Source organism: Xiphophorus hellerii, chromosome 13, assembly GCF_003331165.1.
Source record: "Xiphophorus hellerii strain 12219 chromosome 13, Xiphophorus_hellerii-4.1, whole genome shotgun sequence".
NCBI lineage: Eukaryota > Metazoa > Chordata > Actinopteri > Cyprinodontiformes > Poeciliidae > Xiphophorus > Xiphophorus hellerii.
Window position 1 is genome coordinate 24,280,468 of NC_045684.1, and position 25,790 is coordinate 24,306,257.

The 25,790-nt window shown below is 40.3% G+C and overlaps 1 protein-coding gene across 1 annotated transcript; it reads right to left on the bottom strand.

The window, feature by feature from the left end:
• Positions 1–1,063: 1,063 nt before the first annotated feature.
• fndc5b (fibronectin type III domain containing 5b) lies at positions 1,064–25,604 on the bottom strand. The gene is made up of 6 exons (XM_032581272.1): positions 24,820–25,604; positions 20,955–21,073; positions 19,085–19,283; positions 13,032–13,121; positions 5,906–6,096; positions 1,064–4,972 (listed from the first exon to the last, which is right to left on the bottom strand). Exons 1-5 carry the CDS (start codon positions 24,899–24,901, stop codon positions 5,957–5,959), a joined length of 630 nt encoding a protein of 209 aa, XP_032437163.1. The 5' UTR covers positions 24,902–25,604; the 3' UTR covers positions 1,064–4,972; positions 5,906–5,956.
• Positions 25,605–25,790: the final 186 nt, after the last annotated feature.

Below are 25,790 nucleotides of genomic sequence, written 5' to 3' on the forward strand. Positions count from 1 at the left end.
GGGGAGAAACAAGAAAGGACGGTTAGCGATGTATATGAGAGAGGAAGGGAGAGCGACGAATGAGGGTAAAGTCATAAATGGAAGAATGAAGGAGGATGAGGACAGGAGATGGTTGTTGGGAGGGGCCGATGGCGGTGGCAGGATAAGACTGTCACCACAAAATGGCTGCTTTTCTCCCAGCGCAAGACGGCATTAAAATCCAGCCGGAATGTGTGTGAATGAATAAATCTAGACTGATGATTAGAGGACATCTCAACCTGCAGCTCACTGAGCCATGAACTCATTATCTCTAATAGAGAGAACCTCCGCTGACTTTGGTCTGGAGGTGTTTCTCTGACTGTCTTTCAGAGTGACGTCAGCCGGTGGTTGGGGTTGTGTGGACAGAGCAGCTTAACCGAACAGGAAGCGAAGGAGGAGATAAAGAAGCCTTATCTTTAGCTGAGGAAGTCCTTCGCTCATTTCTATGAACGCGTTGATGGAGTTCCAACCAATTAAGTGTGAAGGTCAAACTTTGTCAAGAACTTGCACGGGTTTCAAATATTTAGTAGGTATTTTTTAAATAATATTCTTATTTTCGCTTCAGAGAATTGAACTATTTTTACATTTTCTCAAAAACAGTGTCCTCTCTTGCCGCCAAATTTATTAGCAACCATAATAAGGATGCAGATTATTTAATTTTATTGCTTTAATCAATGCAGTTCTCTGACAGTTGGCTTTGGATGTTTTTACTTCTCTGACCATCATTCTGACTGGCTGTATTTCCATTTTAAAAGTGTGCTAAACATTGTCAATACTCTGACCATGGCGAAAAAACACAATTTTGCTGTTGCGGTGTTTCCATTAAATAACAAAACGCGATAAGTCATTCAAAAACATGCTGCGCCATCGTCCTCCTATCGCTTCCTGTCGTCTTCTTTGTCTCTTCCGCCAGTAGTTGTTGATCATGTGACTTGTGCGACACAAACAAATAGCGTTTCCACTGCAGTCTTGAAAAATACACCGATTTCGATACGGCTGAAAAACCACCTCATCCTGGCGCAAGAACGTGACTTTTAAAAAAAAAAAAAAAAAAAGCCATGTTTCCATTAAGCAAATTTATTTTCGGAATTCCAATTTGCGCAATTGTATGGTCAAAGGAAACACAGGTACTGTCTATGGTGGGAAGATAAGTTGATTAAAAATAGTATTGTTGCTCTAACTGTAGCCGTCTGCCTTTAATGGTATGTTTTCTTGTCTTTTCCATTTCGAAGACTTCGTTTGAGAAACGATCATCTGTTTACGCCCGAGAAACAGAGACTCGTGGCTTACTAATTAAAACGAATCACACTGACGTGAAAGTAAAAAAACATCAGAACAGAACAGAAAGGAGAAAATAATTCTGATGTTTAAAACTGCTTGAAACACATCAAGCAGTGTGTGTTGGATGTGCTCCATCATCTTCATGCCAGAGCAACATGAAGGCCAGTCCACTTCCTTCACACAAAACTCCCTCATGCCTCTCTTTACGGATGTTGCTTTGTGCAGTGGAGCACGGTCAATTTGGAACAAGTGAAACTTTTCGCAATGTCTCGAAAAGACAGGCACAGACGGAGCGACACGAGTTGTGACCGCTCTGGAGTCCCGTGGCGGCTGGAGTAAGAACGACTAATCATGCTATTTCTGAAAACAGATGCTTTCACTGGACTTTATTTCAGGGTATTAGCTTAAATGAGGCTAAGAACAAATGCAATCTCCCCCTTTAAGATTTGCTTTTGCTTCTAAAGAAAATAACTATGAAAATCTTCTTCTTCCATTTTGTCTCCTCATCCCCAAAAATCTGAAGTTTGTGGTTGTAATGTCATAATATTTGCATTTTAAAAAAATGAAGTGGTAGGAATGCTATTTTAACACACAGCGAGTGTGTCACCATTAATCAGAACCCTTTTTTGGTATGTAAATACTACAATAAAGCAACTTGTTTAACTTTCTCGTGGTCTATGTAAATGTAAAATAAACGCAGAAAAAGTGTGGCTTTTCACCTCTCACTTTAAATCAACTTCAGTCTGTCAGTTGATTAGCGTTGCTGTTTGCTTTTGACGCTGCAACAACAGCATGCTAAATCCTGTCTGAGCAGATCAAATGTAATAAAGGGATTAAAGCTTTTTTTCCTTTTCTTTCTTTTACACATCTTTAACAGGGGTGTCAATACAGCCGCGGGGTGCTACGTTTCACTTTTCCTAAACAAGAAGTTGCAAATGTCCGCCAACTAAGCTGGTGTGATAAAGGCAGCTGGGCAACAAATGTTGACCTGACATGGATTTATTACAGCGCGTTACTCCGGGGAACTATTTTCAGTGGCGCAACGATACACATTTCATGCACTACAGCAGAGAGATTGGAGAATAAATAAGAGTGGCCACATTTGTTGTTGCATGATTTTTGTAACTTCATAACAGTCTGCCAACAATGGAGTTCTGGGACACGGAGAAACAGGCAAAAGTAAATATTTGATTGGAAGTGTCGACTGGTTTCATTTATAGTTTATTTAGTTGTTTTTTTTTATCACAAAAGTGGCATTGTGACTTGCTTCTCGTGTATTTTAAATATGAGAAATAACCATTTTGAGACACAGACTTTCAGGGCCAACCACTTATTTCGACACTCCTGGAACAGTTGCGTAAAATACCATAAAAATCTCCCTTTCATCGCTACGTTATGCTGAAACATGTAGGAAAATCCTACCTTTAATTTCTCCACATTAGTGGAATTCGTTTGGAGAAAGAAAAAAACTCATGTCAAAAACGTACATTTTTAGCACTGAATTTTTGCTGGCACATTCATTGCTTCCCCTAACAATTATCTATACAATAAATGTAACCATTGCATAATTGGAATCTGTATTTAATGTATTTAAGTCAATCAAAGTTCAAAGGAAAAGCAACCATGCCATAAGTACGGTGAAGGATCTGTAATGCTGTGGGACTACTTTTCCCAACGCCCTGGGAACCTTGGGGGGGAAGACGTATTTAAAGTGGAAGACATACTTTTTTTTTTAAGTAAAAGAATATTTAAGTATTTCACTTGGCAAAATTTTATATAGAAATGCTTCACCAGAATTCTAGATTTTTCTGTGTGAGATTTATGCTACTGCAACAATAAGTGAAGGCATTTTAAGGTCAATAAGTGGCTGACATTGTATATTGTACCATCAAGGAAGTTTTAATCTAGTTGTCTGTCTAATTTTCATCAAAAATATGTTTTTTTCTCATGCTGGTTAAAACTCTCACTATGTTATCACAGTATGGTGTGAGGCAGATAATCTGTAAAAATCAAGCTCCCTCACCTTAGACTTTCTATCATTTGAATAAATACACAGCTCTGTCAAAAACAACCAATCAGAGCTAGGAGGAGGGTCTTAGCGCTGTCAACCACCCTCCCCCTTTCTTTCTACTATGCTACAGCTGGTTCACCACAATGAAGGCTGCCGTGGATGCCAAGGCTAGTTAGCATGGCCCCTAATGGCGATGACGGTGGGTAAACGGTCTTCCTGTAATGGTAAGTTGTTTCTTCACATTTAGTAGAACGTACATGAGATAGATTGACAGCGCTAAGACCCTCCTCCTGGCTTTGATTAGTTGTTTTTAACTGAGACCGGAAAATGTTTTTTGGGACGGCTATAGTAGATTGATTTTTTCACAGATTATTTGCCTCATATTATATGTATAAGGACATTTATGAGGACATAGTGACAGTTTTAACAAATATGTAATTTTTTTAAACATAAAGAAACATACCCCAGTTTTAAGGATGAAGTTCCTGAATGTCAGATTTTTGTCCTGTTTCATGTTGTGTTCTCCTACTGAGAGTGTACCAGGAGTTTGGAGAGCCTCGCATTCATTGACAGATCTGGGTCCAGCGCAGGACTGAGTGTGTCCTCTTACGGCCTTCACTTCCTGGCATCCCCGTTGGTCTTCGGCCAAACCGCACGGGGAAACGCGGCCACATTCTACATCGCATTAGAGGATTCACATTCCCTGCTCGTCCTGCTGCGGACCACAAACGGCATATGGTGCTGAATATGCAGCGACGAACGACAATACCCAAACCCGCTGCGGCGTCTTTCTAAACGTTGGCACGCCGCGCAGGGCCCGGTAGTTTTACAACCCAAAGTGACAATAAGTCAGAAACGGGTGACGCACTCCTTGTCAATCCTTGAACTCTCCGTGAATCATCGCCATACTCAGTCATCACCTCGTCGGCAAAATATAGGTGGAGGGTAATAAGCCTGTCAAATGTGATCTGCTGGGCTGATGGGAGAGTTTAAAGTTCCGTTTAGTGAGGCGAAGGAACGGATGCATCATTTGAACTGACGGTAACGAGAGAGAGAGAAAAGCTGGAGACGACACTCGTCATGCAACACTCGCGACCCAAGGAGAAAACTCAGACTGCAATCAGCGGTGGGACTGTAGAGGAGTTCAAGAAGCAATCACAGTAAGAGGAGCACCAAACGGCAATGTGCTTATTAGAGCCACACCAACACAGAGAGACAAGGAGAGAGATGAGCAGGAACAAAGACAGAAAGGAACCAAAGCAGATGGACCGACAGAAAACATGAACTCTAGTCATAGTTGTGCGCTGGCTGATACCTGGACCAGCCCATCTCCAGTTCCCGCCACCTTGGAACTGGCGTCCACATGTTGAGTTTGACGTTCACATTCGATAATCAACACTCCCAGGTTAGAGAGGTCAGGGGGGATTCCATGTCACCGACGAAGAGTAACAAAACCATATGAATCGGGCAGCTCTGGTCAAAAGTCCGCCATGTATCGGCAGGAGGGAGGCGACAGTCCGCCGTTTCCAGTTCGGCTGCTTGTAGCCTTTGATTTTGCACGCTTGCTCCGTTGTCTCAAGAAGATTCCTTTATTGGTTTGATCTGTTCGTCAATATTTTTTTTGTCTTTTTTCTGAGAATGGCTTTCTGTTGGTCTCAGGGTCTGGAAGAAACACAGTTATAAACTTTAGCACAGTTCAGTTATTCTAATGATATAAAAAACCCCGGTAAGAAATAGTTAAGTGCTTCAATCAATTGAAAAATGTTATATTAGTCACACTCTACCGCTGTGATTAATCGCGATTAATCACGATGCTTAACTTTGCAAGCTTGAAATATAAAAATTCAAAACATTTTACATATCACTTTTTAAATTAATTGCATTCGTTAACACTTTGGCAGCCCTACATTCGTTCTAAATGTCACAAAGGATATCTGTTGTTTGGTGAGCATTTCTGAACCCGACCGTCCTGAATGTCCTAATTTGTTAAGACTTAAGCTGCAGTTTCTCCCACAGTTCAGATTTGTTTCATTGGAGAAACTCAACTGTGTTTGCAGGGATCACATCGCACAGCAGCAGCTCAGATACGATATTAGAAAATCTTGCCTTGGGAATAATATTGGTACATATTGCTGTGACGATATTAGGTTTGATATTGCTATGACCATGTAATGTGATATATTGTGCAGCCCTACTTTAAATGGTTAACCAAAATGAATATTACAGCTAAGGCATTGGTGATATGGCCGAAAAACTTAACACAATAACCATGTCATATCAGTCGGTATCAATAATTATTGATTAGTTTTTGTTTTTTTTAAATATCCAAGATACTGCCAAACTGGAGACAAACTATGTACCCTTAATTATGACGATATATGTGGATGATAATGTTGAGAAGTCCAAAAGCCTGACATGTAGATTTTATAAACATTTAGCCTCAACTTTTAAAGGAAAGAGGTTGGCAAATTGTCAGTTTGTCCAAAATTGTGCCTCCCAGTTAGTTTTATCAATTCCTACAGATAAAGATAATATATGAAAGCAAAGCCAACTGTTTGTTACAATATGACACAAGAGTTTGTGAAAATTCCTCACCCGTCCTGAGGTCTTAGGTTGGTTATTGCAGAAGGCGACAGAAGGTTGGTCCTAGACGTTGCTGCGCAGTAACCCCCCTTGTGGGTGCTCAGGAGTACTGCACTCTGAGGAGTTCTTGGCTTTGTCCTTGTTGTTGTTGGGCTCGTTGTCTTTGATGATGTCATACTGACGACAAAACAAGGCGATCACCCCTGAGGGACAACAAGATAGAGATTGTTAAGTAACTGCCGCAATGTCTAGAAATAAAATCTCTCTCTCTTTATGATGATTGTGTAGAGAAATACAGAAAACCAACAAAGTTTGCATCATCTTGGAATGTGTGGGCGTTGAAGGGATAGTTCAAGACTTTTTCTTTGGTATCTCTTAAGCGGTTATGAGGGATCAGTATTAGATGTTTCATATGTGAAGATCATTGTTGTATAGTCTAAATTAATATGGCAGTCAATGTAAATAGCTACCAACATAAAACATGGCCATTCAAACGTTTTTAAAACAGTCTTACAAGATCCGCTAGGAACATTTGTGAGTCTCAGCTCTAAACTGGCTAAGATACTTAAAAAGAAGATTCAAATCTCACTTCTGACACCATTGTTACGCTGAGAGGTGTGGTGTGGAAAGAAAAAGTCGGGAAACTTGACTATTCAGCTAATAAAGCTGGTTTATTAAGCCTCCAGCAACACAGCAGAGTTCAAAATGGCAGCCGTCCCATCAGTCTTCGTGCTACATCCAGCAGTCCACCCATATACTGGTCATCCCTGCCTTCACAATTTACCAAAGCCAATCAAACCCCAGCTCTTATCACTGCTCCTTCTATAAAAGAGCTGGGTTTGAGGCGGGCCTCCTCCTTAGCAGGGTCCCAAGATGGCAGCTACAAGGACACACCCACAAGGCAACAAACATTTCACACACACAAAGGTTCATTTACGCACTCTTGAACTCAAAACATTAAAGAAAAAATTTTTGCTTCTTAACACGTGCACCTTCCGCTGAAACTTAAATTCAAGTTTATCTGTATGTTCAGCAACAAGGCAGTTCAATCATTCTCAGAACATCCTACAGTCACCAATTGTGAAACAAGCAATAAACGTAACATTTAGTCATACCCCATCATCAAAATCAACATTAGCCCTTTAATCCTAGAAATGTACTTCAGGCGATAGAAGGCTGACTTTGTAACTGTCTTTATGTGACTGAATGTTCAGGTCCTTCACCTGACTGAAGCTTTAAACTGAAATGCTTGGATTGGATTACTGTAATGCACTTTATATAGGAGTCAATGATTTTTATATTTTCCAGCTTCAGAGGGTACAAAATGCTGCTGCACGTCTTTTAACAGGTACACGTAAATTTGACCACACTTACCCTATTTTAGCTTCCTTACACTGGTTGCCAGTACATTTTAGGATTCATTTTAAAATCCTTTTATTTGTTTTTAAAGCTCTTAATGGCCTCGCCCCTCCCTATCTGTCTGAGCTGTTACATTCTTACACACCGTCCCGTTCCCTCAGGTCAGCTGATCAGCTGCTTCTGAAGGTACCAAAGTGTAAGCTCAGAGGGGATCACGGTTTTTCTGTGGCAGCTCCCAAGCTATGGAATGATCTTCCTTTGGGCATAAGACAGGCCTCTTCACTTGTTGTTTTTAAGTCCCTTCTTAAGACCCATCTTTTTTCTATGGCTTTTGGCACAATCTGAGAGGTTTCACTTTGTTTTATTGTGTCTGTATGTATTTTATATTTTGATCTTTTCTATTTTATAATTGCATTTCATTTTATGATTGTGTATAGCACTTTGGTCCTGTCGGTGTATAAAGTGATGATATGATATGGATTGCAGCTCAACATATCCGATTCCAGCCAGGTGTTTACATTCATTTTGAGCCCTTCGGGGTCCATTTGAACTGTCCTTTTTGTGGGGTGTGATAAACACACAACAGATAACGTTCAAAGACAAGAACTGTGTGCTGCAGGTTTGAATTTGTGGATGCTCTCCTACCTGAACAAGGTTTAAATTATATGTACTTGCAGAGATATATTTGGTTAAATGTCTCTTAGCAAGATTCAAAAAAATCCTCATGCTCTTGTCGTCATTAACAAGGTCCAAAAGTAATCCTGTCTGGATATTGACCACTGTTCTAATGAAAAATGGTAAATCTAATTTAAATTGGTTCTTTTTCTGGAACGGACCCAAAAGGCTAACGTTAGCCAGTCTTATCCAAACCACTTTCTATGTGCATTTGGAATCATTGACTTGTTCATTCTGACGCAGACAGAGCGACGTGGCAGATACGTGCTCCCGACATGTCAATAGAGCCGATCCGAACAAACTGAGACGGAGACACGGACAGTAGCGACGTGAGCAGATGGAGTCGAGGGGGGTGGGGATGTGAATCTGGACGCCGAGACATGACGCAGGAGCTGTCGATGCGGGGAGCAGATAGAGAACGAGCTTGCAGGAACGAGAAAGGGAATAATTCATGATGGTGGAGGAGTGTGCGATGGGATGAATCTGAGCCCAAACATGGCTCGGTATTTCTGCTTATGTCAGCCTCGGCAGATCTAATCATTGCGGTACCAAGGGGCAAGAAGGGATATCTCCCTGTGATATGCCCCACCATGCCCCACAGGTCCAATTAAGAGCTGAAAAACACAATTCGCCTCCTTGGCTTTTAGTTAGTTTTCTTTTTCTACCATCGTAAGCTGCTCAGGTTTTTCTCCACCACGTTTTCTTTTATTCTCTTTGAATTTTCCTTAGTTTTTCCCTTGTCATCTCAGTCCCTGCTACCAGTAATTGGGTGCATACCAACCCCTCCATGGAATGTACAGAGACCATATATATCTTGTTACATTTAGTGGAGTAAGATCAGAGACTTATCATATGACAAAAAAAACAAAAAAACCTTAGTAAATGGGCATCTTGCCACTCAAATGTGAATATTTCCACAACAGGAAGAAGAGTATTTTTTTGTGGGGTGAGTTATCACTTTATTATTTGTGGAAAGAGAGGCACTAAGCCTTTAGGAGTCTTTTAATTTGCACAAATACAAAATCCTACCAAGTATTTTTGGTCAAATTTATAGTGCAAATATCTTAGTTTACCTGAAATAAGACAAAACTAACTTAAAGGTGACTTTTCAGCGAAATATAGGAGCTTATTTGAAGTCAATAATTACTTAATGTTTTTTTTTTTTAAAGGACTAAATCCACAAGCAGATTATTTTACTTCTGACTAGTGTGTTTTGGTCAGTATTAAGTAATTGTTAACTAGAACAAGCTCCTATACCGTTCTGAAAAGTTACTTGTAAGTTTGTTTCAGAGGTGGGGACTCGAGTCACATGACTTGGACTCGAGTCAGACTCGAGTCGTTAAAATCACGACTTGAGACTTGACTTGAAAAAATGCTCAAAGACTCGGACTTGACTTTGACTTTCATGCCATTGACTTGGGACTTGACTCGACTTGAAGCTGTTTACTTGAAAAGACTTGATATTTTTTACTCAAAGTCTTAAAATTTAAAACACATTATTTATAAAGTGGCGTCATTAATTAATTTCACTCACTCCATATGCGCAGACCGTCACTATGGTTTTCCTCTCTCCTTATGTATGTATGTATGTGTACGTAGCTGCAGCACAACCAATCAAATTAACAGGATTTGGACGTTTAAAAAAACGCGGCAAAGCTACAGAGCTCAGGGAACGAAATACGAAATAACCGCTGGAATATGCTTCCGCGAGTAATTTCTTTTGGCTATGTAGGTTATGAACTTTCGACTAAAAAACGAACTGCAACTTGTAAAACATGCAAGAGGAGAATATCGGATGGAGATGCCACGACGTCCAACTTTGTCCGGCATTTGAAGCTTCACAAAGATCGGTAGGTGGCACTTTTCTTTTGCTGTAAGATAGTTGACTTTAGCTAACTTCGTGTTAGCATGTGTACTCCGGGTTAAATTGGTGATGATTTACCATAAATCCGGTCCTTCAAATGCCTCCACAAATAATGTGCACCGTGTTAGCTCAGGAAGCCGGTGGATAGTGAGCGGGGCTCCGGAACAGAAAGCAGATTCTGGACCTGAACACAGGGAACAGAGTCTCTCTGTCCCATCATGATGATGAGCCGGGTCTAGTATCATCTAAGGATGGTTGGTGTATTTGAAGACATCTACGTTGGGAAATTATATTGACAATATATTGTTTACTGCAGTCAGTGCATTAAGTCAACTGTTTTTGACTTAATGCACTGACCGGCGTGACTGTCACATGTCGCACAGAACCCATTTCCAAGTAGTATAGCTTTGCTGGGAAAAAAAAAAAAGACCAAATACAGTGACTGTCCCAAATAAATTTTGTGTTTAGAATATCTGTCCCATATTTACGGAGGACTGAAACTAACATACTTAGAAATAAAAGCAGAAAAATAAATGCACCAGACCTTCCTGAGTTTACTTGTGATAACTTCATTTATACTTATTTCATTTTTTGAAAACTATGATTGTTGTAGTGTTGATGTTTATTTATGAATAGAAGGAGTAAACTGAAGTCAAATGTAATTCATGAAAGGCTGTAATTTATTTTCTGACATCTGATTACTTCTGACAGATTTGAAGAATACCAGATGAATAAGAGGATCACAAATGAACCTCAAATACATATTTTAAAAAGAACAAATGGTCTAATATTTGAATATTATATATAATTGCAAATTATTAAAAATAAATAAATAAAAACGACTCGAAATGACTTGAAATTAAAGGTTCCTGACTTGAGACTTGACTCGACTTTTGCCTGTCTTTACTTGAGACTTGACTCGGACTTGAGGACAGAGACTTGAGACTTACTTGAGACTTGCAACACAGTGACTTGGTCACACCTCTGGTTTGTTTTGTCTTATTTCAAGTGTGCCGAGATTTACATACCTAAAATGAAGATTTTGTTTTTACAGTGCAACATAAAAATTCAGTCATATCAGTTTAAACTCATCTAACTTTTGGCTAGCTTTTTAATTATAATTTATTTTGAGTACTCAACGTCTGTTTAAAGCCAAATGTGGGGAAAGTGGAAGTAAATCCTTCAAAGTAATATTTAAGGGTCTTTAAACACTTTTACAATCCTTAACAGAAAGCGACGGCTGGCTGTGTGTGTATGCAGGCGCGTGTGTGCGTGTGTGTGTGGGCGTGTGTGTGGGTGTGTGTGTGTGTGTGATGATTTAATTAAGAAAATGTAACTTACATATTTTTTGACCCCAAAACTTTCAATCTAAAACTTTTGAGCAATAAAATTTGGGGATTGAGGGGGCGGGGGGTTCAGTAAATTAAAAATAAGAAAAATGCCTTGCTTGTTTTTATGACAGCTGCTCAACAAGAAACATCAAATAAAAAAATTAAAAATATCAAGAAAAAACAAAGCAGTCATATCTTTTTATTTTTGAGGAGGAGCACTAGGAGCTGGCTCTCACCTTGCTTGTTGGCTTTTTACCTACTTGTCACTTATAATAGATAAACAAACCACCAGAACCAATATGTTGGACTTTTCTTAAAATGTTGTACACAAATGTTACATCATCAGCTCTCTTGTCCTTTCATTTCTTTCAATTCTGACACACAAAAAAAACAAAAACAAAAACAAAAAAACAGAAAAGAGGGGCCACTAGTAGAGATGCATTCTGTGTCGGCTCTCTCGAGTACGGGATGCAGCCGTTTGAAGCGGAGAAGAAAAGCGACCCGGATTGTGTTTCCCTTAAAGGAGAGGCTTAAACCTCAAGAGCTGGTAGAGAATCTAAACTGCCAGCTGAAGCTGCAGATCGCTTAATGAGACTTCAGAGAGAAGAAATGCAAAATGAAGAAACAAAGAGAGGAAATAGAGGAATGTAAGCTGCAAGATGTGTTATCTAATCTCATTAGGAAGTGGTGGACATTAGTTTTTCATATTGTACAACTGTAATAAGGATTAATACATGAAAATATAGGAGCTGAAGATGGCAGTGTTACAGGAGAGATTGTTCTTTACTGCCAAATTATCAGGCTAAATTAAATAATTACTATGTCTTTAATCTGTTTTTCGGGTATTTTTTAAAACAACACTTGGCTCCTTTCTCAAAAGTGGCAAAAAAACCAAACAAACAAAAAAAAATTCAGACATAATATATAGCAAATCAGATTAAGAACTGGAATCATAAAAGAGCTGGGTAAGGCACAAAAAGATGTACAAACTTCAGAACAATTTTAACTTTTGGAACTTGAAAATTTCCTTTGTGTTTTCTGGAAAATGTCTGAGATCAATCTCCAAATTTGTGAGTTTTTAAAGAAAAAAAAATAGTTTTTTTTGACTTTCTTTGGGTGTGCTGTGGTGGCGCAGGAGTTCAGCACAACCCACATTGTGGGTTGCCTCGACGTGACCGTTGCAGGTTTGATTCCCGGCCTGGCGACCTTTTCCGTCTTTCCTCCCCTTCTCTCATTACCCACTTTCCTGTCAATTAGCTATCAATTAGCCACTAGAGCCAATAAAACCTAAAAAAAAAAAGACTTTCCAAAAGACTAGACTTTCCAAACTCAGAAAGTTCTGTATTTTTTTCTAGAAAATGTCTGAGATCAATCTCCAAATTTGTTATTATTATTTTTTTCTAAGAATTTCTTAGACTTTCTAACTTCAAACATTTCCTTGTTTTTTCTAGAAAACTTCTGAGATCAATGTTGACATTTTTGACTTTTTTCTAGCCAATTTCCAACTTTTCAAACTCACATATTTCTGTGGTTTTTTTTAAGTAAAAAATTTCTATCAATAATTGCCCCAACGCACCGTCGTAGACAATAGATTACTGATAGGCCATCATTTTTTAGGTAATAGGTAAGTAACAAGAGATCCAAGCAACTGAACTTTTTGGATCATAAATACGAATCCAAAAAGTTCTAACGACCTTTAGGAAACTTGAATATTGTCTAACATAACCCGGAGTCTCTCCACTTTGCCCTAAAAACCTTGCGGGGAGTTATTCCTCACGGAAATATGGCACCTGAAGCCGAATGTTTGTTCCCAGAAAGGAACTCCATCAGAGAGCTTATTTACTCTGCAGGTACTGCCGTCCTGGAAGGTGCCTGATGATAAATGACCAATAACGCAGAAGAACATTACCTGCCCACATGACGAGCACCACAACAATGATGATGAGCTCTCCGGCCCTCAGCTGGGCATCCTGACCAACCTCCTCCATCGTCACCTCGTCTGCAGAGAGAACACACACACACACACACACGCCCACACACCCCGTCAACAAAGGGAAGGTGGAAGACACTGTAATTCATCAGCGGTGGGTGTGTCTTTTTAAGAACAGTATGACAGAAATTAAATGTAAAAAATAAAAAAAATTTCCCATCACTCGTAAACTCTGCGAGGAAAGATAAAAGAATCAAAGACGGGTGACGTGAGGAAAGAGAGGCAGGCTGGTGTGAATTCTTCACCCTGCTCTGTGTAATTAAAGCTAAGTGAGAGCAGCCGTCTGCAGGGACAAAAGGAGCCCAGACCCCCCACCCAATCAGTCACCGGGCTTTCCCTCGCTGACAGCACTCTGGCCGCTGCAGCGTAAAACCAATCACAGCTGTAAAGGTTGGAACACACTCTGAATTACAGCCTCTGTCTCTCAGCTGCCATCAGCTGCAAAGCAAACACAACACATTCCACCGCCTTTCACTTCCTTCTCCGCCTGGCCGTTTTTGTTTTTAATCGCCATCCAGTGCGTTCGCGGCAACATTGCTGTATGATAGTGGGAGTTGGATGTTGCTTCCAGTGCACGTTTCAATCAGCCGAACAGAATCCTGTATCTGGTGCAGGCAGAAAATTGGACAGGCTGGAAAAACTATAGGAGCAAAAACTGGAAGAAGGGGAAAGAAGAAGCTGGGATGGGGAAACCACAGACTGGCTGAAGGGAGCTGGTCTTAAAGGTCAACTGTAGAGTCAACATTCCTTCATGTAAGAAACAACACATGTTATATGAATTAAATAGTAGGGTTGTCAAAGTGCTCAGAGCTCGCAAGAACAAAATAATACTGAAAATAGAGAATTGATATCCAATTTAAAAATTTTTAACTGGTCACAAGTAATTGAATGAAGTTCATCTAACTTAATTTATTTACCTTTGTTTAACTTGATAACTTCAGAAATTAACTTTGGTAAACTTAATTGGATTACGTGTGGCAAAAGAAATTCTGCATTCAGTGGAGATGAAGTCCTTACCATTTACTTTTTCAGGAAAACTAAATTTTTTTATTTTACTTTTACAAATAAAACAAAGATTTTACTGTATATTAAAAGGTCTGTATTCACTGCAGAAAAATACAGCCCAGGTTTGGCTTTAGCTGCAGAACGCCCACATAAGTATTTTTTCCTGTTTATTTTTGTTGTTTCACATATAGAATAAAGATTTAACTGATCATGAGCTGTGTTTTATATATCTACGTCATTTATTTACAATTGGTGTGTTTTCACAAATTGAAGGCAGGTTTAATATTTAACAATTTGTAATCAGTAGAGTAAATTTGTTCACGTTTCAAAAATGTCAATGTACAAATAGTGAGCTTCAGACAGGAATCCAGCTAGCAGCTGCTGCTAGCTAGCTAGCTGCAATTTTACAGCAGTATTTCCCTCTAGTGCTTAAAAATGATCATTTATTTTATTTGTCACAACGTAGCTATTTATTTTACCAGCTAGGAAGATAAAATACTGCCACGCAAATGATTTAATGGTAGAGAGCACTTCTTTTTCTGTGCTAATTAAACTTAAGCTAGCTCCAGCTGGAAAGTGCTACCTCCTACAGACTTCCTCTAAATTCCAAATACAGAAGACCGTCGCCTTGTTCTAACTAAAATTATTCTAACTCCAAATTATTCACAGATTTTTTTTTCGTGTAGCATAATATACTTGAAAGAAAATACAGCAAAGAGCGCACAATGCTACTTGCTACTATTGGATGTCGCAAAGCAGCCAAAGCAACCCTTGGTATCGGTGCTGATTGATCAGCAAGAGTGGAGTTAAGGAAGACTGTGGATGTTAGCTTCTGCATATTTATTGTTTGAACTAGTAAAATAAGCAGCTGTAAACGCTTTTAGAGGGCGTCTGAAGTATTTGTGGATTTTAGCTGTTTGGTTTCTTGTGGTGGCCAACCTCCACAAACACCGGAGGTCAACAGTGTCATGAATATTGTGATAACTTGTCCCATGAGATGTCATTGAAACTGGATAAAGCAGCACAAATTCTGACTATTTGGGGTAAAATACTATTTTGGACGTCAAGTATTTCAAAATGCCAGAGAGATGACAAGCTGACCTCGCTGATAATGAACTGCACTGAGCCTACGTGGTTTCTTCGGACCACACGACCGTTGCTGTGTACGCAAGTGAACCCCGCTGCTCTAAAAGCTAAATGTTTGTTTTCGTTCCAGGTCCGGCGCGAGTCGCGGTCTCCTTTAGGGGAGAGACGCCGTTCCATGAAGGCCTTTGTGACACATCATCTTTGTCTGGGTGAGTTTAGGATTTTGCTCTTCGTACATCTCTGCTCTGCCTGGCTGTCAAGATCACTGTTACCATAGCGATCCCTCTAAGCTTTAACTGCAGCCCGAGGCCTGACAGAAGGAGTGGAAGGTTTATGCACTTTAATAAGCTGAATGTGAAATAATTACATACTCCTGTCTGTGAGGGCTTGGCATGATTACATTAAATATGGTTGTTTTCTTTGTTGACAAGCTCTTAATTAGTCAGCTTGGTTTGCTTTCAGTAACAGTCAAACAGGTCAAAACACTGGAAAACAAATCATCTCATGTCCAGAATGGTTTGACCATATTTAAATATCACTTGCAAAACAAAAGGAGAAGCAGGACCTACAAAAAGAAGACAGACACTAATTACAGTTTCAATATAGGTCCAACAGTATGGAGGCTTGTAAAACGTGATAGCTGGGAAAGACTACCACGAAACCTCCAACGATTTAGCTTGATGGGAACACCTGCAGTATTTTCTCCATCCTAGCGATAGACGGCTTAGAAAGATAAGCAAACCGTCTGACAGAAACCCAGCGACGAGCGGCGTGCCGGTCCGCACCGCGGCTACAAATGCAAAGCGGTGTCAGGCTGATTAATACCAGCTTAGAGGGGGAGGAGAGCAGTAATGGCCGGGAGATTTAATCAGGACAGCTAATGAATACTTCCACCAACACCAACCGGATCCATCCATCAAAGTCAGAGCTCGGCAACAGTCGAGACAAATTACACCTCTAAATATGTGTCACGTGACCAGATGTTCGGTGGCTTGCGAAAGTATTCACACCCCTTAAAATGTTGCCGTATGACCAAAAACTTCAAGGTGTCTTAAGATTTCATTTGATTAATTCAGGGCATCTGCAGATTCCAGGGAGTCAAATTTAAGAGTTTTAAAGAGCTTTTTAATGACACTGGGGACTAAAATTTAAGGCCAAAAAACTATAGAGAAACCATAGAGCCACACTTATAAAGTTTTTTTTTTCTCACAGAATGCGTCTGGCCTCATATAGGTTGGCAACAGAAGTGAGCCGGTGGTGAAAATGAACATCGTCCAGCCAACTAGCGATAAGTTTGAAGTTGCCCATGACAGGTACAGAAAAGCTAGCGAGCAAGCAAGGGTATGTTAGCAGCTGTACGTTAGCTTCAACCACCGTTAGTGACAATGAAGATGTCTGCGCAAACTTTTGCCGGACAGAACGGAAAGAAACGATCCGCTGCTTAGGATTGAGCAACTGTTGTTTGTGAACTTTATAAATCAGATCTTTGTAGAAAAGTGGACAAAAGAGGCGAATCAACCATGAAAGCGTCATTTCGTCAGATGTTCCTGTTACATATGACCGTAATACACGGGAAGCAGAGGTTGCAAATTAGAAAAAAAATGCAGAGAGTCATTCCCTCCAAGCTAGCAGTTTGGACTTTTAATGTTTTTTTAGTTTTCTGCCTTTGGTAGGGAACAGACCCACCAGTGGATGGAAGCAAATTTACTACGTCAAAACTTATTCAGTAAATGTGTTTTCATCTCCCCTTTAGAGGATTGACTTTTTTCGTAAAAGCAAAATAACACATAGTCTGATAAAAAACAGTTGCTTGTTCTATCCTTTACTTCATCCAGAAGGTCTGGACTCTCTGAAATTGAGAAAAGATTGTTTGCTGGAGGCATGGACTCTGTTGAAGTCTTTTTAGCTAATTCCTAACATTTGGTCTTGACGTGATGAAGCTTACCGCTGTAAATATTTTCACAGATGCTCTAAATCCAATCTGACCAAGCTCCGGCTATTTTACAAGAAGGAACGAAATTTCAATCTCTATAGGGGCTTGGTGTGTCATAACCTCATTAGGACAGAGAAGGAAAGCTACATTACAAAAGATGGATAATGTTTTTTTTTGCTATATAAATACAGTATCAGTTCCAACCATGTGTCTTAAAACAGGACCAAGGCGAGCTCAGTCAGTGCGGGGGCTTCCAGGGAACAGACTGCTGCGTCCTCTTATCGCCTCGCCGCTGATGAGCGTTTTAGTATTTTGCAGGGTCCCTCTGAAGCGGCTGCTTTTGGCAGCAGAACTGGGTTGGACCTGATAAAACTGGGAGTGCCGCGGGCCGCTCCAGAAAAGAGCCAGCAGCCTCTCTGCGTACTCGTGGGAGAGAAGATGGAAGGCGCGAGGAGTTCACGCCCGAGATTTGTGTTTTTATTACCGTTTTGTTCGTCTGGGAGACGCAGAAACAGAAAATAGTGTGACATATATAGTCTGAGTGGGGGGGGAGACAGAGTAATAATAAAATATATACAGTATATATACATACTTGTATGTAAGAACATGAGCAGAGTTTTTTCTGTGTGTGTGACAGCAGAGGGAGAAACAAGGAGGCCGATTGTTTGTTCACTCCATCTGCGCTGATACATGATTGCCTCCGTGTCTATATGCTCTCGTGCTTGCATTTTTTTTTTCTTTTTTTCGCGGGCTCTCTCGTATGCGCCGAATTTCAATTCCCCTCTCACATTTTGTGTTTGTAGCATATCCTGTTCCAATAGAAGCTACACGACGACGTCCTCAATGGGAAAAGTGTGATGAATACACAAGAAATGTATTTACATATAGATTAGCACTTGGAGAACTCGGTAACACGGCTCACAGTATGCTAGCAGAGACAGGTGCAGCGCCTCGTTGCCAGAGAACTTTATCGCCACATTTTGTCTCGTTACGACCCCAAAATTCGGTGCGTTTCTTGGGGATTTTATGTGACGCATCAACACAAAGTAAAAAGCATAAAAACAAAGCGGAAGGGATAGGATATACAAATCTGAAAAGTGTGGCATGCGCCTGTTTTTTAGGGTGTGTCTCTTCCAGTTTTGTTACCCCGTGAATCAGCTCAACCTCGGTCAGATTCAATAGGGAGAGACGGCCAGCTTTTAAGTCTGGCCGCAGATTTAATTCAATTTCGCTTCCTGACTTTGACTGGGCCGTTCCTGCACATGAATATTAATTGATCTAAAACATTCAATTGCAATCTTTTTTTTTGTCGGTGGCATGTTTAGGCTTATTTAATTGCTGGATGTTGAAACTCCATCCCAGTCAGTATCCCAGCAGGTTTTCTTCCCCACAACATGATGCTGCCACCACCGTTGTTGGTTTATTTATTTTTTCCTACCCTTTTATATTGAGACCAGAAAGTGCTCTTTCTCAATATTACTACATATGAGTATTTCTTCTTGCCACTTTCCAATGAAGGCCAAATTAGTGGAGTACACAACTACTAAGTCTCCTATCAACAGAAGTGACGCACTGAAAAAAGAGAATGGGGCTCAACTTAAAAAAGTTATCAAATTAAGTTTGTCAAACTTTATTTATTTACACTTGTTTAACATGACAAGTTAATATACTTTATATATTTCTTGGATAAACTTAATTTGATTACTTGTTACAAATCAACTCAATTTTTTATAAGTCGGATCACCTGCTTTCTTTTTTTCAGTGAATATAGAGCATTTTTACAAACAGGGTGACTTTATTTAGGGGTATCAGAGTAAAACGAATCACATTTTTTCGTACATTTCACAATTACGCCTCACATTGTGCCGGCACGTCACATAAAGCCCAAGAGAAACCCAACTCAGGCTGTTTAAAACTAAGCAAACCCTGCCGGGAATCCGAATCTCACCGGGATTCTTGGACGCCATTTTCTCCGACTCTTTTGGCGTTCTGAAGAGAACGGGCTGACTGGGGGGGCTGCTGCCTCCCATGCTGATGCTCTGGACGTGGACGATGTATTCGGTATCCTCGTCCAGGTCCCACAGCGCGCAGGAGCGGGTGGTGGTGTTCACTTCCTGGATGAACCTCAACATCCGCACATCCTTCTTCTGCGGCGCACAAGAGGGGAAAACAAAAAAACGGAAAAAAAAAAACAAGCTTACAATCCATTTTTGTTTACCTTTTTTTAAACTAAATTTTTGTTGTAACCACTGCAAATTTCTGTAAGGAACTTCAGTTTTCTATGCTGTGGCTTAATTTATGCTAATGTGTACACTTCTGTCCAGGGGAACAGTTGGGGAAAAAGCTTAAGTAAAGTCTCTCAAGGTTTATTTTAACAATGCAGTAAAGCTTAAAGACAGAAATTGCTTTCCAGGCCATGTCCTAGAAATGGCCATTATTACCCCGGCTACAGCTGCTTGCTCAGGTCAATTGGCTCCCGCTGGATTAAAGACCACGGCTCCTCTGGGGCACTTTTATTTACCAGGCAATTATAAAAGGAAATTTCTTAAGCCATTAAAACTTCACGAGGACAAAATGTTCATCTAACACGGATCTTTCAGAGCGCTGCGGCGTGGCAGCAGAAACTAGGTTCCTGAAAGCTGCGATTTTCTGCTCCGGTTTGAATAATTAATGAAAAAATGTGTGCGCGACGATAAATTACTTTGGTGCTCAGGCAAAACCAGAAACAAGATGATTTGCTTGAAGATTTAAGGAGATACTTTAAGATTTTTAAGATAATTTAAGATTTGAGTTCAATCTGAAAATATATCTTCTATTGTTTATAGCCAGAAATGCAAATGCTGACACTACTGTGGCCAACATAATTAACCTTATTGCTTAAATAGTGATTATTAGCTTCAATACTATAATAATTTGCACCTACCTACATAATGTTGTAGACATACGGCATATATTTGAAGCCTCAGAGCTTGCACTCATGACACTTAAATCAGGGTCATGTATTTAGATCATCAATGCAAAATCAAGTCCGCTAAATTTAGATAAAGTGCCAAAAATATCATTTTAACAAAGTGCTGTATTTTTTAAACAAATGTACTTCGTAGAACATGATCTAAGAAACAGATAGAATAAATACCAGTTAAATACGCCAGCTGGTTTTAATGGAAATGCTTCTTTGAACAGAAGCTCGGCACCGTTAGGCTACCTTTTCACGCTAGCTGGTTAGAATTGGCTCTCAGACATGTTAATTCTTCTTCTAGCTAACTGTTTTAGCTTAAATAAAAGCTTCAAAACATTTCTGGTTGGTGAATCTTTGATATCCAAAACCACAAGGGGTTTCTCCGCAACGGGCCAATATAACTTTATGAATGAGTGGTGAGAAAAAGATATTTTTTCCCCCCTGAGCTAGTAAAAAAAATCCGTGTCCATGAAATTCCATCAAAAATGTTGTAATGCCAAGTAAACCAAATGCAATCAAGTGCGCAGTATTAACATACATGTAAACAAAAGAAAAAAACAAAGGGGACAAATCCTCAGTAATAACAGCATAGCTGCATAAATGTATCAAGTTTTGCACAATAGGATTTTAGAATTTATGAGTATCATATGTTTTAAAGTCTTGTTAAAATGCCAAAGAATTTGCCCACATTGTCAAAGTTGGGAAATAAAATAACACAGTGCTTCTTGTACTTCTTTATGGTTTTGAATTTACGACCCAGCTGTCGTTTTAATGTTTGTTTTGAACATTATTTTCAGGCCCTCTCTCCCAAAGCCATTAAAAAAAAAGAAAGAAAAAAACAAAACAAACTCACACATACCTGTTGCGTGATGGCGAATCCGATGACGGGATCTCCCTCCGAGATCTCCCACGTCACCACAGCCGAGTTGACCTCCAGCTCTCTGATGGTCACATTGAGCGGAGCTGACAGCGCAGCGTCTAACACAGACACAGAAGGATATTTAATTAACAAGGACAGAACATAAATGCTACATTCCCGCACTTTGCAATTGATATAATAAATCCTAAAGCGGAGAGCAGCACAGCCTCCTCATGATCACTCTCTTTGAACTCTTCTCTTTTTTATTTTGCTCCCTCAGCCCACTTTCACTCAGATCTTCCTCGCACCACCCGCAAATTAATCTATCTCCTTTCATTTAGACCCTGCCTAATTAACACACTTCAGTCTGTCGGGGGGGTTTCCCCACAGGAAGACGCTGCTCACCATTTGTCTTTGTTTCTGATTCTCACACATTTTTTCGGTCTTTGCCTCCTCTCCTCTTTCGTAGGCAGAGGTTCACTTTTGGTGCGATCCTTCTGTGAAATGATCTTAATGTTTGTGCTGGAAAAGAGGAGAAATCACACCTGGGTGAATGTAATACGGCGCTAATCTTTCATGACAGATCCTGTTGAAGTTTGAATCGTTTCCATTTCTGAACTGCAGAAAGGGATAGAGCTGAATGCGTCTGTGTGTGTGTGTGTGTGTGTGTGTGTGACTTTACAGACAGGAAGTGTGTGTCAATTACAACAAACTCCAGGTCCTCTACGAGTCGACTCGAACCTGGATTTCCCTCGAGTCCAGCTCGACAAATTAACATCAGAGTTAGACCTTGGTTTGGGTTTGAACTCAGGAAGCAAGAAAATAATAGTGACTCCCTGGTCACAACACTAAAGCTATTCTTTCTGAAAATGTAACCAAAGACTACCACATAAAAATGTTCCACATAGTTTGATTATATTATACAGCATACTCGAACACTTTTGGAATTTTCAACCCATTACATGATGCACCCTAATTGGCAATTATCAGCATTTGCCCACCGTTTCCATGGCAGTCTCGCCAGCATCTCATATTTGCTTCTGACTAATGAACAAAAATTGGCAGTTTACATTTACTCTAAGGAGTTAGATGAGCAAGTAGCAAGACATGTAGTGTCAAGAAAATGTCTGGAATGTCACCCCACTGACTCCTTCGAATATTTAGCTGATTTATGCCAGCTAACAAGTCAACCATTTCAGCTGAGATGGTGCTAATTAGCTTTAGCAGTATTATTCTGATGCAGTAGTTAGAGCTCAATTGCCCTTAGAGTTAGTATTACTGTGCTAATGCGGTTGCTACAGCTTGCTTGTGTTTAGTGTTAGAAGTATTATGCTAATGAGGTTGTTACTTCTCACTTGTGTTTAGCATTAGCAGTATTATGCTAATGCTGTTGTTACAGCTCGCTTGTGCTGCCACAGTAACCACATTCAGTTACTACAACTAATATGATGTGCCATATTTAAAATGTATGTTGACTGAGTTAAATGAGTAATGACTCAGTCATAGCACCGCTTGAACTAAAATAAAAATATAGCAAAAAGTTTTGCATAATTTCCTCTTACATTCAAAAACAAAAAGCAAGGTCTTCACTGACATACTTTGTTGGTAACTTTTCTACTTCTAGCCTTAACGAAATTGGAACTTTGATGCAATTTGTCATGCCTAGCTAAAATTTGGCACTTAGCAAAGTATGTAAAGCTCAAATATAGAAATTCAGCTGTACATGAAAAGGAATAGTGGTTTCCTGCTTGTGAAAACTGTGAAAATGATCACTGGAATAGGGGAGCTCTTGTGTATAAAGTTTGCTAACATTACTGTTAGCCTTCATTCGTCTGTTAATTAGGTTAGTTTCTGAGTCGTCAAAAAGTGTACAAGCAAATATTCTGTAGGTGGACATAGTATTTTTGTATGTATTTTTAGTAGAATTTGTTTTTATGGAAGCAAAGGTCTGCATAGAGAGAGTTCAATTAACGGCACCTTTTGTACTGCTCTGTTTTCCACAGCTTGGCAAATTATCACCAATATTTCAATGTATTGAAATAGAAATTTTGGTAGGAACTCAAAACTTAAGTTTATAGATTTCCTATAAATAAATGGACAAATACGAAGAAGAAACAGAGCTAGTTGGCAGTGGGAAAATAATAACCAGAGGTGCACCGATTGCAGTTTCTGGCCGATCACCGATTACCAATCTTTTAAAAAGCTTAACCTGCCAATTCCGATTTTGGCTGATACCAAGTTTTTGTCTGAAATGTTGCTCAATATAGCAAGAAAATTGTTGAGTTGGTAACAGTGGGGTCACTATTGTTGATTGTAAATGTGCAGACATGACCCGATGGGCCGGTCTATCAGTCAAACCTCTGTCAACAGAAAGCAACAGAGGACAGCGGTTGATTCGTAGACCTTTGCCTTAGATAAGATCGGTGGATAAGATCGGCTTCATACGTAAAAATATGCTGATCACGATCTCCCAAAATTAAGGAAATTGGCACCGATAAATCAGCTGGCCGATAAATCGGCGCACCCTTAATAATAACTCATAAAAGTTGTGGAGGCCGAGTCCCCGAACATCTGGACAAATATCCACTAAACAAATCCCTTACAGAACTACAAATGCAGAAAGAGATGAGTTTTCTTCCCTCTATGTATTTTTATTGAGGTAAACCAACATAAAGTGGGAAGGCAGAAAATAAAAAGTTAGCAAAACGTTTTCCAAATGAAAATCTAAGAATATGTGGCGGTGCATATAACTGGACATTTACGTATTTACTCAACTTAAGTTGTCTGTGAGCATCAATTATAAAGTCAAGCCACAGATTGTCAATTAGATTTAGGTCTGGACTTTGACTATAGCCATGTCCTATTAGGTTTGCAGTTGATGAACTAAATATTGATGTGTGAGATGTCGCATGCAAACTTAATGAAATGGATTGAAGAGGTTGTAATACGACAGATTGTGAAAATGAAGAGACTTTTGCAAGATTTTCTAGCCTCGGCCACACCTCAGAACGTACCAGAACGTTCCCAACTACTCCACAAGACGCAAAATGATTTAAACAAGGTTCCAGAAGAACAAATCTTGCTCCTAAAACCGCACACACACACCCACCCACGCGCGCATGAACACACACACATCTTCAGACCAAATGAAAGCGATCTCTCCAAGCTGAGATAAAGCCTCGACGATGTTATCTCCAAGAGTTAGGATTTCCAAAGGACTATGAGTCGTCTGTGAGCTTCCATAGTCAGGACACAATGGAAGCAAGATCTTTGGACTCAGATTTCCCCTCTTGAGCATAACTCGCTGACGAATTCAGGATATATCATTGTTTAAAAAGGGCTGGAAATAATCTCGCAGGAAAAGTGACGGACGCTGAAAAATATGTCCAGAGAAATCTGAATTGTCCAGATGAGGTTGAATGGAATCACTTGGATGACGCTGTGTGTGTGTGTGTGTGCGTGCGTGCGTGTGTGTGTGTGTGCCTTGAACTCTAGCTGGGAGTTACAATCTCATCTTGGATTCAATTTCAAGACATTTACCTGGATTATGAGGCGATTTCTGCCTCTGTTTGTGTCAGAGTGATCCTAAAAATCACGCTAATGCAGCGTGATTACCTCATGTCAACCCATCATTTTTGGCTTAACAAAGCTTATTGTGAGCGCAGATCACATCCATATGTCATGACAGTGTGCGCCCCCTTCGTCCCCCAAAGGGATGCCGCTACAAACCTAACACTAGATCAGCGGTGCTCCGAACCGACACACATCAGCCCCGCTGGATGCGTTTTGCTCAGCCGGTACATTCATCCCCGCCTCTTCTTTGTTTACCTGCGGTGATCGCTCACCAACCTGTGGTCCAACTCACCGGCTTTAACGGAGGACGCCGAGAGGAAGGAGCCCAGCAGGAGCAGCGGCAACGCCGCGGCAGACAAGCCCGGTTTCGCCATCCTCCTGCTTCTTCTTGCGGGGCTTCACATCCTGCGCGGCCCATTTATCACATCGCATTGAAGGCGAGCGAGACGAGCATCCCCCCGGCCGGTACGGGGGGGAACCAGAGGGCGGACTTGTTGTGCCGGAGACGAGGCTCTCTGGAAGTTGTGAGCTGCAGCAGAAGCGCCAGCGGCGGCGGCGGCGGCGGAGGCGCAACAACAGCCGAAGGAGGAGGAGGAAGACGAAGAGGAGGGAGGGATTGAGATGAAGGTGAAGAGAGAGGGAGGTGGAGAGGGGTGGAGGGGAAGCGAGGGAGATAGTACCGGTGTGGCGACAGGGGATGGCGGCTCGGAGTGTCAGTCCGATCCGGCTGGTGGTGACGGGGAGGTGGGAGCGGAGGCGGCAACGACGTGCCGCTGTTCGCAGACACCCGCAGACGCTCGCGCAAAAACACCTGCAGCGGTGCACGTGAGGTCACTTAACAGAAGAAACCGGAAAGCAAAAAAAAAAAAAAATAAATAAACAAATAAAAAATAAAGTAGACAGACAAACCTCACTGAAGATATTTTATTTCATTAAATGAGTTGGTAAATATAGTAGAATATAAAATATTACGGCGCGCGTGCGAGCGGGATGAATTATTACACTGATTGTTTGACCTTTCAACCCCAAATTTTGTTTTTGCAACAAAGTCATCAAAAAAGAGCGAAGGGCGATGTTTTTTACTTATGTTATTATTAAAAACGTGAAACTGCTTGAATTATTATAATTTTTTTATAATTGAAAAAAAATTATAATAATTAATAATATAGATTGTAGATGGACACGAGCAATATCTTCAGGAAATCCTGATAATCAGGATTTCTGTAGAAACGGCATCTGGAAATTACTGTTGATTCTAACCAG